Genomic DNA, 14,239 nt, shown 5'->3' with positions numbered 1-14,239 from the left:
TTGTAATACATGAAAAAGTCATACAACAATTACAAAAGGAGCCAAAATAGAAAAACGGATTTTACAAATTCAAATACAATAAATAAGATTTTTCTATCTTCGCTGAAGAGATAGAAGGTTACTGTATATAGCAAAATTTCTTGTAATAAAATGCTCTAAAACTTTGCAGAACACATCAATGTGTTATATTGAAACTGAAGAAAAATATTTTTTTATTTCACTATTAGGGGGATTAATCAAAATTAAAATTCTATCAGACGATAGAGCTTTCAATTTTAAGAAACTCTTCCAAAGGTTAGACATACTTAAAGTCAAGTTTTTCTAGCCAAAACTCTAGTGCGCACGTTTTCTTTGGTTTTGGGCTATTGTGCGTGCAAGTAACCGTGTTACAACAGTTGGCGCGAGTGTTCGAGGGTTAATATCTTTTGACCGGTAAAACCAATTCTTATGAAATTTTGTATATATATTCGTAGTGTCAAAACCTCTCGTTTGATATTAAAATAATTGAAATTAGGTAAATTATCTTGGTTAAAATCATTATAAATTATTGTTAATTTTGGTGTGGTGTATTCGATTGCTCATAACTTTCGAATTAAACGTCCAATCAAAAAACCATTCAATAGTGATCTATCCGGCTATATTACCTGCCAAATGAAACTAATAGCACTTAAATCGGTTTAGCCATCTCTGAGAAACAGGCGTTCATTTGTACCTTGTCAAAACAGGTTTTTTAAAGCTAACTCTTAAACTGCTTGTCCATTTTCAATAAAACTTGGTAAAACGTTTAGTAATAGCAAGAGCTTTCGTTTGGTACTAAGATCGTTAAAATTGGTTGCGTGGTTCCGGAGAAAATCGTATCACGTGATTTTCACATTTTTGCTTATAACTTTTAAACGAAAAGTCAGACCACGAAACAATTTAATAGTGATATACTAGGCAATAATACCTTTCAAACAAAAGTAAAAGCGGTCGAATCGGTTCAGTCATCTCCGAGTAACAGGCGATTGAAAATTTCGGGGCGAACACACATACACACATACACACATACATACACACACACACACACACAGACATTGCTCAGTTCGTCGAACCCTATCGATTGGTATATGTGACTCGGCCCTCCGGGCCTGGGATCTATTTCGTGTTTTTCGACCAATTTTTAAACCTTTGTTATATAGTATAACAAAGGTAAAAACGACCGTTTGTTTTGTTTAAAATTTTTTTGGTTGGCTTTCGGTCACGGGTTACGTGCGAAAATATTTATTTTCCGTTTACAGTCGACGTTTCGAGGGATATCCCCTCATCTTCAGGACAGAACGTATACAAATTGAACGTATACGTATTGACAAAAGAAATATTTGTATACGTTCTGTCCTGAAGATGAGGGGATATCCCTCGAAACGTCGACTGTAAACGGAAAATAAATATTTTCGCACGTAACCCGTGACCGAAAGCCAACCAAAAAAATCTGGTCAAAACATTACGGAATTTCCGGACACTCCTCCTTGTACAAATCCTATTTCATTGTCATATCTGTGATGGACACCTCAGTTCTTTATCCAGAACTGCAGATGCCCTACCAAACCTTGAATTTGGGTGCGAATTTACCAGCAAATCGGTATTTGATTTTAGTTGGGATATAATTCCGGATCGTTGTCAGATAAAATATTTTGCCTGGTTTCTGCCCGAATTCCGCCCTCAAGTCCTGTGTCTAATCGTCCACAAAAATGCATCGAATTCGGACAGCAACTGGTCGTAAAGCTTTTGAGCGTGGATCCTGGCCACAATATTTTATTTAAAGGGCCGGTTTGATTGCTTGCTGGCTCGGTAGGACTTAAAACATTTCCGGAGGCGAATTTTTCATACTGCACGCGGCACTGAATATTTTCACCAAATTACATGTTCATATTATTGTCGATGACTTTCCCTCGGTTGGCAGCTCCACTCAACGTTTTTCTTGAAGCTTAACCCATTATAACCCGGGTTTCATTGAAATCACGTATTGAATTTCATACTCTAAAACATGGTGGGTAAGTGAGCGCTCAGTATTGCGTGCTTATGATTTTTAATACACGTTATATACGCAGCCATTTTCTGTATTTTTATCTAAAGCACAAAAAAACTATAATTTGTGTTATTTATAAGCAATACAACAATGTTCAAGAATGAATCTACGAAAGAATTGTCGTAATTTGCTTAAGCTTACGATATCTTCACGATGGGAAATACCAAAACAGATACCTATATGATAAAAATTTTCTAGAAACGATTTTTATTGACTAGTTACCGATTTTGTTAATAAAACAAATAAAATATCATATAGTTATACTAAAATATTTTTCGTATGAAAAACCTATCATATCGTTACGCTTGTTATTGCAATTTTATTGCTTTCAGTTAATTGATGTATAAGTAGTCGGTTGATACATCCCTTCGAATATTCTTACGAGTCTGAAAAAACAGCATTTAAATTATTTCATTTACAAAACCAAGAACTTTTCGCGGCCATTAACTTACATCATCAGGCACAAACAGAAAAAGTACACGGTCGCACTGATGAGATTGAACGCTCCCGGGAACCATGGGAGTGTTTTCTTGTATACAAACGTATACACGGGAGCTGATATTAGCGGAGTCAGTGACTCGATCGACGTTGTTAGTGAGAAAATTTTGCCAATATCGTTTGGAGGTGCAGTATTGGAGATCACGGCTCTACCCATTGGACCAGCAATACCCTTCATCATCGATACAACGATAGCTAAAACGGCAATCTTAGTAGAAATTCTCATTTGCTCGATAATTACTCACCTAGGTAGAGATGCCAAGGTTGGTAGGCTACGCCCTTTATACCGCTATCAATGGCATAGCTGCAAAATCCAATTGCCGCTAGGATGCTTTCGGATAATCCGAAGAACTTCTTTACTCCATACATGCCAACAATATTACCCACGATCATGAACACTATAATTGTGGCATCGTAGAACGAGTATTCCTTGACAGTCCAATCGAACCGCTCTCGAAGAAACAGGAAATTGACCGTTCCATTGCCCTCTGAAATTCAAGATTTTGAATAAAGACTGTATCCTTGCAAACTAGTCACTTCATACCCATCGCAAATATGCTGGCTCCTAAAGCGGTGATCACCAACCAAATTATGACCCTGTCAAAATTCGGTCTTCTCTTAAAACAAGTATAAAACAAATCCGAGACAAGCTCGAAACGGAAAATTTCCCGCAGTTTGCACGACGAATTGTCCATTTCGTTTGGTTGTATGCTTTCGTCAATGTAGAAAGTGATGTATAGAATTCCCAGTAAAATTGCCACGGCGGCAATAGCAAACACCGTAGTGGAATTTGACCAACGGAGTATAAAACTGCTGCTAAGGGTTCCAAGTAGCAAACCGCCGAACAGAGCCGCTTCCAGGACACCCATTCTAAAAAAAATTAAGCAGGTGAAATCAAATTGTTTTCTTTTAATTTTGAACACTTACTTGACAGCACGGTTTTGTTCATTGGTCACATCTGTAATATAGCAAAATACTCCAGTAATCAGGGCACAATTTCCACCGGATAATGCAGCAGGAATAAAGGCTAGTATATAATACCAAGGGTCGACTACGTATCGTCCGGATAGAAAGCAAATTAGTGCCAGCAGCGAATAACTGAAGAGAGATCCTGTGAAAGTCGCCAATAAAACCGGTTTTCTACCATATTTATCCGACCACGGTCCAATGAACATACTGCACAGGGCAGGAATGATGGATTCAATGAGAGATTTAGCCATCAGGATGTTGGTTGTATAGGGTTGAACCATTTTTTCCAGCTCTTGGGTGGCTTCGGTTTCATTTTCCGTTCCTAGTAAGGCACATTCCTCCTCTGCAATGCCGAGGGTCACCGTACATGATTGATAAACAATCTGGTTCGTAAAAACAGCAGCTAAAATTTGGAATAAATTGAACGTATTTGATAACAGACTACAATTTATATAATGGGCATTAGACTAACATGAGACATTCCATGCATAGAACAATAACAGAATAGCAGGTTCCAAGATAAAATAGCGATACTTTTTCGCGAATTTGTTGTGATGATCGTCTACACTGGTCGAGCTCTCTTGCTGCGCACTCTGCTCAGTTTCATCCATTTTTTCTTCAATGTTTGCTTGCACACTGCACTTTAGTAAATAATCACTGTCATCTCCAGTTAGCCTTTACCATTTTTTTCACCAAGGACCGTTGCTACGCAGTTTTTATATAGTTGATAACTTCTAATTCCTCTAATTCATTGCACTTGACTTATTCACCAAGTGAAGATGCGCTATAAGTAAAGACAACGGTATTAGAGCCGTCATTCAGTTGAACAGAGCTGGGCCGAATGTGTTACTCAATTCCATTCATATTAGGTACTAATATTAACGGGTTTGAGCTTTGTTTCTAGATGGCCCAGGCGATAACCTCGAATGAAAGCAAAGATGAGTCAGTATTTTAGTGGATGTTATTGTACTGACAAGAATGTTTTACAAGAAACACTTTGTATATCAGAGATGAAATTTAGTGTAACATACAGATTATTTATCTTGAACACAATCTAAAACAAATAGTAGGTACATACTCAGATACACCGTTTAATGTCCAAAGCACTGATTGTTCGCGTTTTCGATAGCTGCTGCAAACTGTAATCAAACTGATGTACCCATTTAACACGTCGCAATCATTTTAGTAATTAGTATTGCAGTGACTTTGAATACAGCGCTACTGAAAGATATGAATATAGTACGCACGCAATCTACACTGCTATCAAACAATAACAGAAGGGTGGAAAACGAATAAACAGTTGTTGCACTTTTGTTATGTATATAAACATTATCAGTGATTAGAGCTTAGTGCGCTAGGAGCGAGAGCGAGACTGAGGAGGAGACGAGCGAGCTTTGTGGTTGTACAAGGTATGCCAAACAGAGGTAACTTTTTTTAAATTCCCTTTTGGCACAGGAGGTAACTTTACAAAGAACAGACTAACAGGTAATCGACGAGAAGTGTGTAAAAGGTTTTTATGTAATCAACAAGTAATCCTTCGATGGAGCACCCCTCGAGCAGTAAGTGGCAAATTGAAGATAGAATTAACAAAAGGGCGAATGTCGCAAGCGTAAACAAACCGAGTGGGGGTTGATTTTCCTATGCTGGCCCAGCAAAAAATAACTCTCACTCGTTTTGTTTACATTTGCGACATTCGCCCTTTTGTTAATTCTATCTGGAGCTACTGTGTAGCTCCAGCACAAAGTAATAGAGCTTTCTGACAGCTCAAGCACCCACACTAGCGAACACGAAATACGCGTGTACACCCAATTCTTTTTTGCATGAATTTTTTTACACGGATTTTTTTGCACGACTTTTTTTGCACGGTTTCTCGAAATAACACGGGTTTTCTAAAATTTCGCCAACAACAGTTCTACATCCAATTCTTTTTTTACACGGATTCTTTTACGCGGAATTTTTTTTGCACGGTTTCTCGAAATAACACGGATTTTTTTCACACGGTTTCTCGAAATAACACGGTTTATTTTTGCACGGTTTTTTTACACGGGACGCATCCCCGTGTAAAAAAAGAATTGGGTGTATATACATGATATGTGCCTCATTTTGAGGAAGAGCTGATGCCTGTTTGCCTTATTTTCAAGCACCAACACACACATAAATGGAAAGGTTTATATTGGTAAAGGTGCATGCATATTTTTTTATGCGTTTGGCAAACTATTTCTGGAGGGCGCCACCGGCAGATCTTATACCACAAAAAGTCGATTACTTTCTTCGAGCCTGTTGATCTGTTCTCTGTGGTAACTTATTATTCAATACGAGTGAGACAGCCGTCAGCAGGGATACCAGACTTGCAGATTTGTCTGCAAATTCCAGATTTTTGGAACGGTCTTGCAGATCATTATCCCGCATTTTGCACCTTACTGGACACCGCAGTTTAAAAGTGCGACTGGCACAAAAAGTGCGACAATGCGAATGCTGTGAGTGAAAAAGAGAAAGAGTAACAACTGCAATGTTGCTGTTTTGTTTTGTCATGTACATTGGCATTAGAGAAAATAATCTGGATTAATCCAGGTACAGCTGCAAAGCACAATATAAATTTGCAGATATTTGCAGTATTTATTGCTTCTATTGTTTTGGTGCAGATTTTTGTTCGAAGCTCTTTAAACTTTCACAGACTTCCTAAATAAGTGTGCAGATTTTCGCAGATTATTTTCAAACCAGCAAATTCGAGTAGCCGGAAAATTGCTCGATTTTTTCGGGTTTCGATCAGTTCCAGACATTTTTTTAGAAATTATGGCATCTCTGGCCGTCAGGAATAAACGTCAAATCCGTCAAATCCAGGTGAATGATGCGCGCGGGATGATAATGTGACCGTCATCTCGATCTCGCACGATTAATCATCACGGTTTCATTGCGCTTTCTACACTATTTACAGAATAATGAAACAAGCGCTTTCATTTCGTATTCCGACGGAGCCTAATTTCTTTCGACTTGTTTTGCCCATTTGATTTTTCTGTTGATAAATATAAGGGAATATTTCCACTTTCGTTCGTCAAATCGATCTTTCGGAATAGAGAATACCGCTAATACCGCATAGATACACTCTTAAATGATTCGACCCATAAATAGGTCGGATTTAGCTAAAGCTAGGTTGAAACTACTCAAAATGCCTTTAAAGTGTACAAACTCAGATTTTGAGTAGCTTTTCAACCAAATAATTGGTAGTAGCAGCACAGAGAACAGACTACCAGGTAATCTACAAAAAGTGTGTAAAAGGTTTTTATGTAATCTACGAGTAATCCTTCAACAGAGCACCCCTCGAGCAGTAAGTGGCAAACTAAATCTTGATGTCGCTGCCATCGCTGCTATGTAACTCCAGCACAAAGTAATATTGATAAAGGTACATGGATATTTTTTGATGCGTTTGGCAAACGCTTTCTGGAGGTCGCCATCGACAGATTTTGCATACAAAAATTCGATTACTTCCTTCGAGCCTGTTAATCTGTTCTCTGTGGTAGCAGCTTAAAGTGCGTATTTTGTCACAGAGAATAGTTCAATTATCGGTAACAAGTAGCCAAAATTGGTTGATTTTTTTACCCAAAATTTGAGTACACAGCACAGAGATCTTGCACTTTATAATAAACGGAATTCATTTGCGCTTAGAGGAACAAAGAACTTTCAATCATCTATACTCTATAGTAAATAGGGTAACGTATATGTTTTGTTTTTTATTTGGTTAAAGTTATTTCACAGACAAACAGACATAACTCTTGGAAGAAAAATCTACAAAAATTATCGTACCTCATACCCCGTCTGAACACTAGCACCATCTATGATCGACATTCCCAAATATCAAATAACAACAGGAGTATCCTTCGAAGTAACAGTATTTTTTATGGGGAATTCTCTTTCTTCCGTCAAAAAGCGCCACTTTGACCAAAACGGAGACATTCCCAACTAAGCCCAAATTTGAAATGACGGTTTAATCGGTACGAAGAATGGAAAACGAGTGTTATGTCTGTTTGTCTGTGGTTATTTGTTAACTACTAGCCAATTCATGTTTTTTTATTGAATAGTTATTTGGGCATTCCGAAAAAAGGCCTTTCGTGATTCGGCCATTCATGAATCGGCCTTCTGTGACTGTTGTTGAACTTCGGTCATTTGTGTTTTGGCCATTCGGTACCAGTGGTACCAGTCCTATATACGTACGCATGTTGGGTTAGAAATGAACAAAATGTTGACGGGTCATACAGGTCGAGAAACACAACCATTGGCGTAACTAGGGGGGGCTTAGCCCCCCCTAGGAAACATTTAACCCCCCTAGAAAACTTAAGCTGGTTTTTTAAATTTAAGAAAAAAACTATAGTTAGATAACTTTACATAATAAAAACTTGAGAGTAATTTTTATATGCATCACCACTTAAAGTTCCCATGCATCAATGTACATTTAATTTTAATATGCCGAGGAAATAAAATGGTCGAAAAAATGCCGGGGGCTATAGCCCCCCTAGAAATGACCGCTAGTTCCGCCAATGAACACAGCACTTCGGTGTTCACAAGTCATCAATGGGCACTGGCGCACACTTGTTTGTTGCTGAAATCTTGCTTACTTCTTCTACCAGCATAGAGCCGGGGTTGCTCTTGAGCTTGACATTTCAAAAATTCTTCTCCCCTCTCTTCGGTCCTGAAGTACTCATCGCCAATTCGTTGAGCGTCTCGACATACGCAAGTCGGCTTCAACCTGGTCGAGCAATCTCCCAGTAAACCATTTGGTTTGTATATCTCGATTGCAACTGAGAAATACGACATCTGAACGAAAAAGTTATATTTCACGCCTGATAAAAACATATATGTACCAAAGTGGAGGCAATATGCGTACGAAAATTTTGACAATTATTTGTAATTCTATCTTGCATTTTACACAGCGGTTTTTATAACACGTAATTTGATACTCCTGAATATATGATTAAGATATAACTAAATATTGCAATCATCTATACCGCTTTATAATTTATAGTCATGAGTTCTATATGACGACACACACGACTGCAAAACAACTTATTGTTCACTTTGTTATGACATACTCTAATCATTATACAAGTCCAATGTAAAATTGACATGAAAACGATTAAATGTGAATTTTCAATTACGATCTTGTGTTATCTGGGCTAGCACGTTGGGTCCATCTATTTATTCTTGTGGCCGGAAGGAAAAGTAGACCCGATTTCCAGCTCGAATGCGTCGTTGAATCTCCTTACTCGTACTATTGTCGGCGAAGACCTGAGATCCCAAATATACGAACTCATCAACCACTTTCAGTTCATCGCTGGCAATAGTCTGTTCGTTCGTGGGAAACGTTGTTTTCTCTGACGCCTCTTTCGTACTCGACTGTATCGTATGCTGCCCTGAAATCTACGAAAAATGTTGCATGGGCGAGTTTTACTTCCAACATGTCTAGAGAATTTATCGGAGAGTAAAATTTGATCCATAGTGATCCCATGAAGCCCGCCTGGTACTTCCGGGAGTCGGTCCTTTTCGGCAGCTCTATTATTCTGCAGCTGACCGATTTCTCGCAGGATCTCTTCGACATCGGAAGCCGGCTCGCTGTATCGTTTATAGGCACTCCTAGATTAACTTCCGTTGCGTCTCCTTCTGTTATATCGCCGTTGAGATGCTCATCAAAGAACTGCTTCCACCCGTCGTCCACCTCTTGCTCGTTTGGGTGACATGGCGATTCTCGTTTCGAGTGATTTTGGTTCGTTTCGCCCATTTGTTTAACGTGGTCGAAACGAACCAAAATCACTCGAAACGAGAATCGCAATGTCACCCCAGGTTGCCCTCCTCATCTTGCACATAAATAAGGCTTTAGAGTGTATCTTTTACAAGTTTGGCTTACCTTCTCATAGAACTTACGCATCTCATTAGCCCGAAATAATTGTTATAGCTCTTCACAATCTCTGTCCTCTATCTGGCACTTTTTCCTCCGCAGGATCGTGTTCAATTCATTCCGTGCTCGTCGAGACTTGGATAGTTTTCCCAAGTTTTTTTCCTCTCCATCGCTCATTAGCATTCCTCGTCAAACCAAGCATTTCGTGTGCTCGAGGTTTCCTCATCTAGCACCGCGGTTGTGGCCTCATTGATGGCCGAGCGTACACCATCAGTCTTCGAGGGCCGAAGCAGCCACAAGCTCCACAGAGGAATGCAGAGCTTCTTCTAGTAGTCGTGCGTCTAGCGCCAACTAGCGGATTATCTAATTGCCGAATATTTAACCGACATGGGTGGTATAAACCGTCGATAGCTTTGAGCGCACATGTACTGCTAATAGGTAATGGTTCGAGCCGATATATGATAGCATGTTGGTGACGTTCGAGAAAAACCGGCCTTGAATGAGATTTAATTTAAGGCTCGTTGATCAGTTAATCTCCAGGTGGCTTTGTGGATATTTTTGCGGGGAAAGAAAGTCACCGGTGTTTACATTGCTTCCCTGCCTACCAGGTCGTTCATATCGCCGATGAACGATTTCTATTTCATTACGCGATACCTTCCTACCTTTGCGAAAGATCTCCTGTAATGCTACAGTGCCGAACTTGCGGAGTTCAAACTAACTGATCGTGCAGCACCCTGTCGCCACCCACCAATTTAGCGATTTACAGTTCCAGGTATCAATTTTCCATTCTATGGCCTTAATTCGTTGCCTTTGCCCATGCCGAATGTTCCGAGATGACATTCCTTGATTTTTCTTATAGCATTAGATTTAGGTAGGTTGCCTTACTAGAACCACACTACCGAGTCTCGTGGTGTGGCTGCCATCTTTTAGTGCTGAGACAAAATAGTGCCTCCTTCCCTGTTGGTATACGACCTTAGTTTTCACCGGGTTGGTTACCCGATCTTCGCTAAGGTTGCTCGTGTAGCGGCTGGTACCACGAGAGATAGAAGTTGCTGGATAGAAGGGTAAGGACCGCTGTAGCGAGGACTGTATTACGCATTATTCAGCTATTCACCAACCACAAAAGATATTTCCTACTTTTAAAGTATTTCGTGTAAAACATTTATTACTCGTACACACTACTCAACAATGATACAGTAAATAGGAACCATCACTATCGACTTTTCAACAAACCATGCATCACATTTTATAACTCAGAATAGGTGGCTTAAATACGCCCATGTTTTCTATCGAAAACACTATGCTATATTTACAATAATATCACTAGCGATAACCGGTTGTTTGTTGCATGGATTGTAACACGCAAACAGTCCTATAATTAGAAATAGAATTAATTTTAAATAAAATAGTCGCTAAGAAATGCATATTACATAGCCAAAACGTAGCAAAATGTGTAGATGGCACCACTAATCCAATTGTAAGCTCCTGGATACCACGGTAAAGTTTGTTTGTACACCAAAGTATACACGGGAGCTGCGGCTAGCGGCACCAATTCTTCGAAAGTGGAGGACAACGCAAATATCTTTCCGGTATCTTCCGCCGGTGCAGCATTAGAAATGAGTGCTCTCGTCATTGGATCCGAAACTCCTTTCAGCATGCAGATTGCAATGGCTAAAATGGTTGTTTTATAAAAAAGAAAACTGAGCTTGATATGTAACAATCACCCAAATAAAACTGCCACGTTTCAGTTGCCATTGCTCTGAAAAGACTATCCAGAAAGCCACTATAGAACCCCATCGCTGCTATTCCAGCTTCGGTCAAACCTAGTCGCTTCTGAAGGACATAAGAACCTAGGAGATTTCCCATTATCAGAAAAACGGTGCTCGCCGTATTATAAACGGTGTACTTTCGCACACTCCAGTTGAACTGTTTCCTCATAAAAAGAAAGAAGATTGTAGTATTTTCCTCTGTGAACAAAAACATTACAGTCTAATCAAGATATGATCTTAATCGAAAATACCCACCATACACGAATAAATTAGCTCCTAAGGAAACTATTCCCATTAAAATTATAGCTCTGTTAAACTTAGGTCTCCTGCTGAATGCAGTTTTGAACGTATCAAGCACCAAATCTGGACGGAATAGATAGCGTGCCTTGGTGCATAAGTCCACCATGCGTTGCTGTTCATCCAGGACAATACTCTCCTGTACCTGCACTGCAACATACACCACGGCCAGCAGAAGCGATCCGGTTGAAATGGCGAATACCGTGGTGGCGTTAGTCATTCGCAATAAATAACTGCTACTAAGACTTCCCAAAAGCATTCCACTGTACTGCACCGCCTCGAGAATAGCCATTCTGTCAAATGATGAAAATAGTATAAATCATTGATAAGTACCATCTCTGTGACGATTACTTAGTGCTACGATTTTGTTCGGTGGTTACGTCCGCTATGTAACAATAAACAGTTGTCATAAGAGTGCAAATGGATCCGGTTAGCGCCAGCGGGATGCAAGAAAGCGAATAGAACCATGGATTCACCTGATAATGGCCGGAAAGAAAACATATCACAGTGTCGAAAAGATACGATAGCATACACCCGATAAACGTGACTAGCAGCACTGGCTTGCGACCGAATCGATCCGACCACGGTCCGATGAATAGGTTCAGCACAGCGGGCAGAATAGAATTCACCATCGATTGCACCATCAGGATATTCGCCGTGTACGGCTGCACCAAAGCTTCCAAAGTTTGCACATCGGCCGATTCGTGTTCCTTGCCCAGTTGGGCGCACTCCGACTCATTGACGCCAAACGAAACCGTGCAAGCTTGATACACCAATTGGTCGGTCAAAACAGCCGCTGTTAATAGGTAGTAAATAAACCGGGTTTGATTATATTAGTAACAAAACAACTCAGCCGATTGTTGATTCTCACATGATACAAAATACGCGTAGGATAGTAAAAACACCGGCGGCTCCAACAGTAAGTTGTCTCTGCATCTCGAAGTGGATACGGGTTGATGCTCAGAAATGGACGAATCCTGCCGTAGAAAGCTCTCTTCGACCGAATCGACCATTCTATTTTACTTTGCTTCGTTGTGTTTAACTGCGCTCTATCGATTAGTGCACATAGCAGAAACTATTCTAATCACACTGCACTTGGAGTATGTACACTAGTATGGTAATTTACTCCCTGTACACGTTGATTAACTTTTTTGGTTGCATGCTTCAGAGCACCAACGGTTGCCGATAGTAAAAACCGGATTTAAAATGTTTTTGTTTTTCTATCCTATGTACAATAAATTAACAATACTAGGCAATACTTATACAGTACCTTCAATTACTACAACACATTAATTCACATTTTTCTACTATCTGCGACGCGAAGTTCACTTGGCTCACTAAGCGAGAGCAGTGCTGCTAGTGATGTGATGGTCTCGCGTTGGATGTCTCGCTGTCTGATAGGTTTTTACTTTTGCCAATGGAAAGGCGCCTGTGTGACACTCAGACAATTATTTGCCGTCACTCAGGGCAGAGGATGTATAACCGACCGATGAACGGATTCAAAACAAGCACAAAAGTAGTACAAATTGGTAGCAAACAGAAATGTTTTGTTGACTAAAATCGAAGATAATTTAAATTCATGAATAATTTGTAACACTAGCGTCCCAGATATAAACAAAAAGTTGGAAAATGTTGTGATCTGATACAACAGAGTAATCGTAGGATGGCGAATCTATTATTACTTTTCATAAAACTCCGCACTTTCGGCTGTAATTAGATTTAAAATCAAAGTTGGAATTGATCGTGACATAATACGTTAAAGAAGACATAAATTTGAACTAACTTGGGCGTGAAACTTTATTTCATATTGTGCTGGAAATTGGAACTAAATTTATTATTTGAAAATAGAATTGAGTTTGATTTCAAATTCGATTCGCAATTAGGCTCAAAATTAAACAAAACAATTGGAATTAAAATTGGATATAAGTTGGACACAAACTTGATTTAAATTTGCATTGAGATAAGACCTGGAATTACATTTGAGATTAAACTTGAAATTGGAATTCAAATTGCACTTGAAAGTATTTAAATTTGACTTAAAAATGAACCTAAAATTGGAGTTAAACTAGACTTAAAATTAGTCTTAAAATCGTACATGCAATTGAACTTGATATTGGAAATTAAATTAGACTTGATTTTGAATTAATTTAAACTTAAAGATTTACTTCAAACTGGACAAGGAGACGAAATTACGAACATACACGAAGCTTTACTGCAAATTAACATTGACTTTTCTCATCTTATTTTCTCACACGTTTTACCTGTTTTCTGTTTCATCTTTTCTAATTTTTCTGAACCGTGTTCTTGGTTTTACTCTCACTATCCTTTTGTTTTTCTTCCTTTTTTCTCATTTCCATTTTTTCTGTTCCGTGTTTTCAGTTTCATTATTCAGTATTTTTTCGTTTCCTGTCCCATTGTTTCTTATTTTGAGCCCTGTAGTTGGTCATGTTTTTCACTTGCTTTTTGTTATTTTTTTACCGTTTTCCGTCTTTTATCTTCACTTTTTCCCTTTTTTCATTCCCAGTTTTCATATTTTTCTAACTCCTTTTATGTTCTTTTCTTCTCGATTTTCGTGTTCTTCTGTTCAGTATTTACTTTTTTGATGCTCTGTCATTGCGTCTTTTCTGTCACATTTATTCTATTTTTGACTCCCTTTTTCCTATCTTTCCAGTCTTTGTTTTTTATATCCCGTTTTTCACCTTTTTCTCTTCCATTTTACTATTTCCTTTAGTACATTTTACCCTTTTTTGTCCC

At 38.9% G+C, this 14,239-nt stretch overlaps 2 protein-coding genes across 2 annotated transcripts; both read right to left on the bottom strand.

Moving 5' to 3' along the window:
* Positions 1 to 2,283: 2,283 nt before the first annotated feature.
* LOC128737123 (tetracycline resistance protein, class D) lies at positions 2,284 to 4,883 on the bottom strand. The gene is made up of 7 exons (XM_053831688.1): positions 4,611 to 4,883; positions 4,005 to 4,316; positions 3,491 to 3,935; positions 3,108 to 3,433; positions 2,809 to 3,051; positions 2,518 to 2,758; positions 2,284 to 2,451 (listed from the first exon to the last, which is right to left on the bottom strand). Exons 2-7 carry the CDS (start codon positions 4,141 to 4,143, stop codon positions 2,394 to 2,396), a joined length of 1,452 nt encoding a protein of 483 aa, XP_053687663.1. The 5' UTR covers positions 4,144 to 4,316; positions 4,611 to 4,883; the 3' UTR covers positions 2,284 to 2,393.
* A 5,723-nt stretch (positions 4,884 to 10,606) lies between these two features.
* Positions 10,607 to 12,745, bottom strand: LOC128737079 (proton-coupled folate transporter-like). Its single transcript, XM_053831637.1, has 6 exons — positions 12,357 to 12,745; positions 11,837 to 12,281; positions 11,444 to 11,778; positions 11,144 to 11,386; positions 10,850 to 11,090; positions 10,607 to 10,791 (listed from the first exon to the last, which is right to left on the bottom strand). The coding sequence occupies exons 1-6, from the start codon at positions 12,496 to 12,498 to the stop codon at positions 10,743 to 10,745; spliced, it is 1,455 nt and encodes a 484-aa protein (XP_053687612.1). The 5' UTR covers positions 12,499 to 12,745; the 3' UTR covers positions 10,607 to 10,742.
* Positions 12,746 to 14,239: the final 1,494 nt, after the last annotated feature.

The sequence above is a fragment of the Sabethes cyaneus genome, chromosome 2, assembly GCF_943734655.1.
Source record: "Sabethes cyaneus chromosome 2, idSabCyanKW18_F2, whole genome shotgun sequence".
Lineage (NCBI taxonomy): Eukaryota > Metazoa > Arthropoda > Insecta > Diptera > Culicidae > Sabethes > Sabethes cyaneus.
The sequence above is the reverse complement of the archived record's forward strand: the minus strand, read 5'-3'. Positions and strand labels throughout refer to the sequence as shown.

Excerpts from the sequence above, each read along its gene's own strand:
- LOC128737079 (XM_053831637.1), bottom strand. The coding sequence starts at position 12,498 with ATGGTCGATTCGGTCGAAGAGAGCTTTCTACGGCAGGATTCGTCCATT. Across the intron at positions 12,282-12,356 it reads CTACGCGTATTTTGTATCAT|CGGCTGTTTTGACCGACCAA; the intron begins GTGAGAATCAAC and ends ACCTATTAACAG. Across the intron at positions 11,387-11,443 it reads AGCTAATTTATTCGTGTATG|AGGAAAATACTACAATCTTC; the intron begins GTGGGTATTTTC and ends TTTTGTTCACAG.
- LOC128737123 (XM_053831688.1), bottom strand. The coding sequence starts at position 4,143 with ATGGATGAAACTGAGCAGAGTGCGCAGCAAGAGAGCTCGACCAGTGTA. Across the intron at positions 3,936-4,004 it reads CTATGCATGGAATGTCTCAT|CTGCTGTTTTTACGAACCAG; the intron begins GTTAGTCTAATG and ends TCCAAATTTTAG. Across the intron at positions 3,052-3,107 it reads AGCCAGCATATTTGCGATGG|AGGGCAATGGAACGGTCAAT; the intron begins GTATGAAGTGAC and ends CTTGAATTTCAG.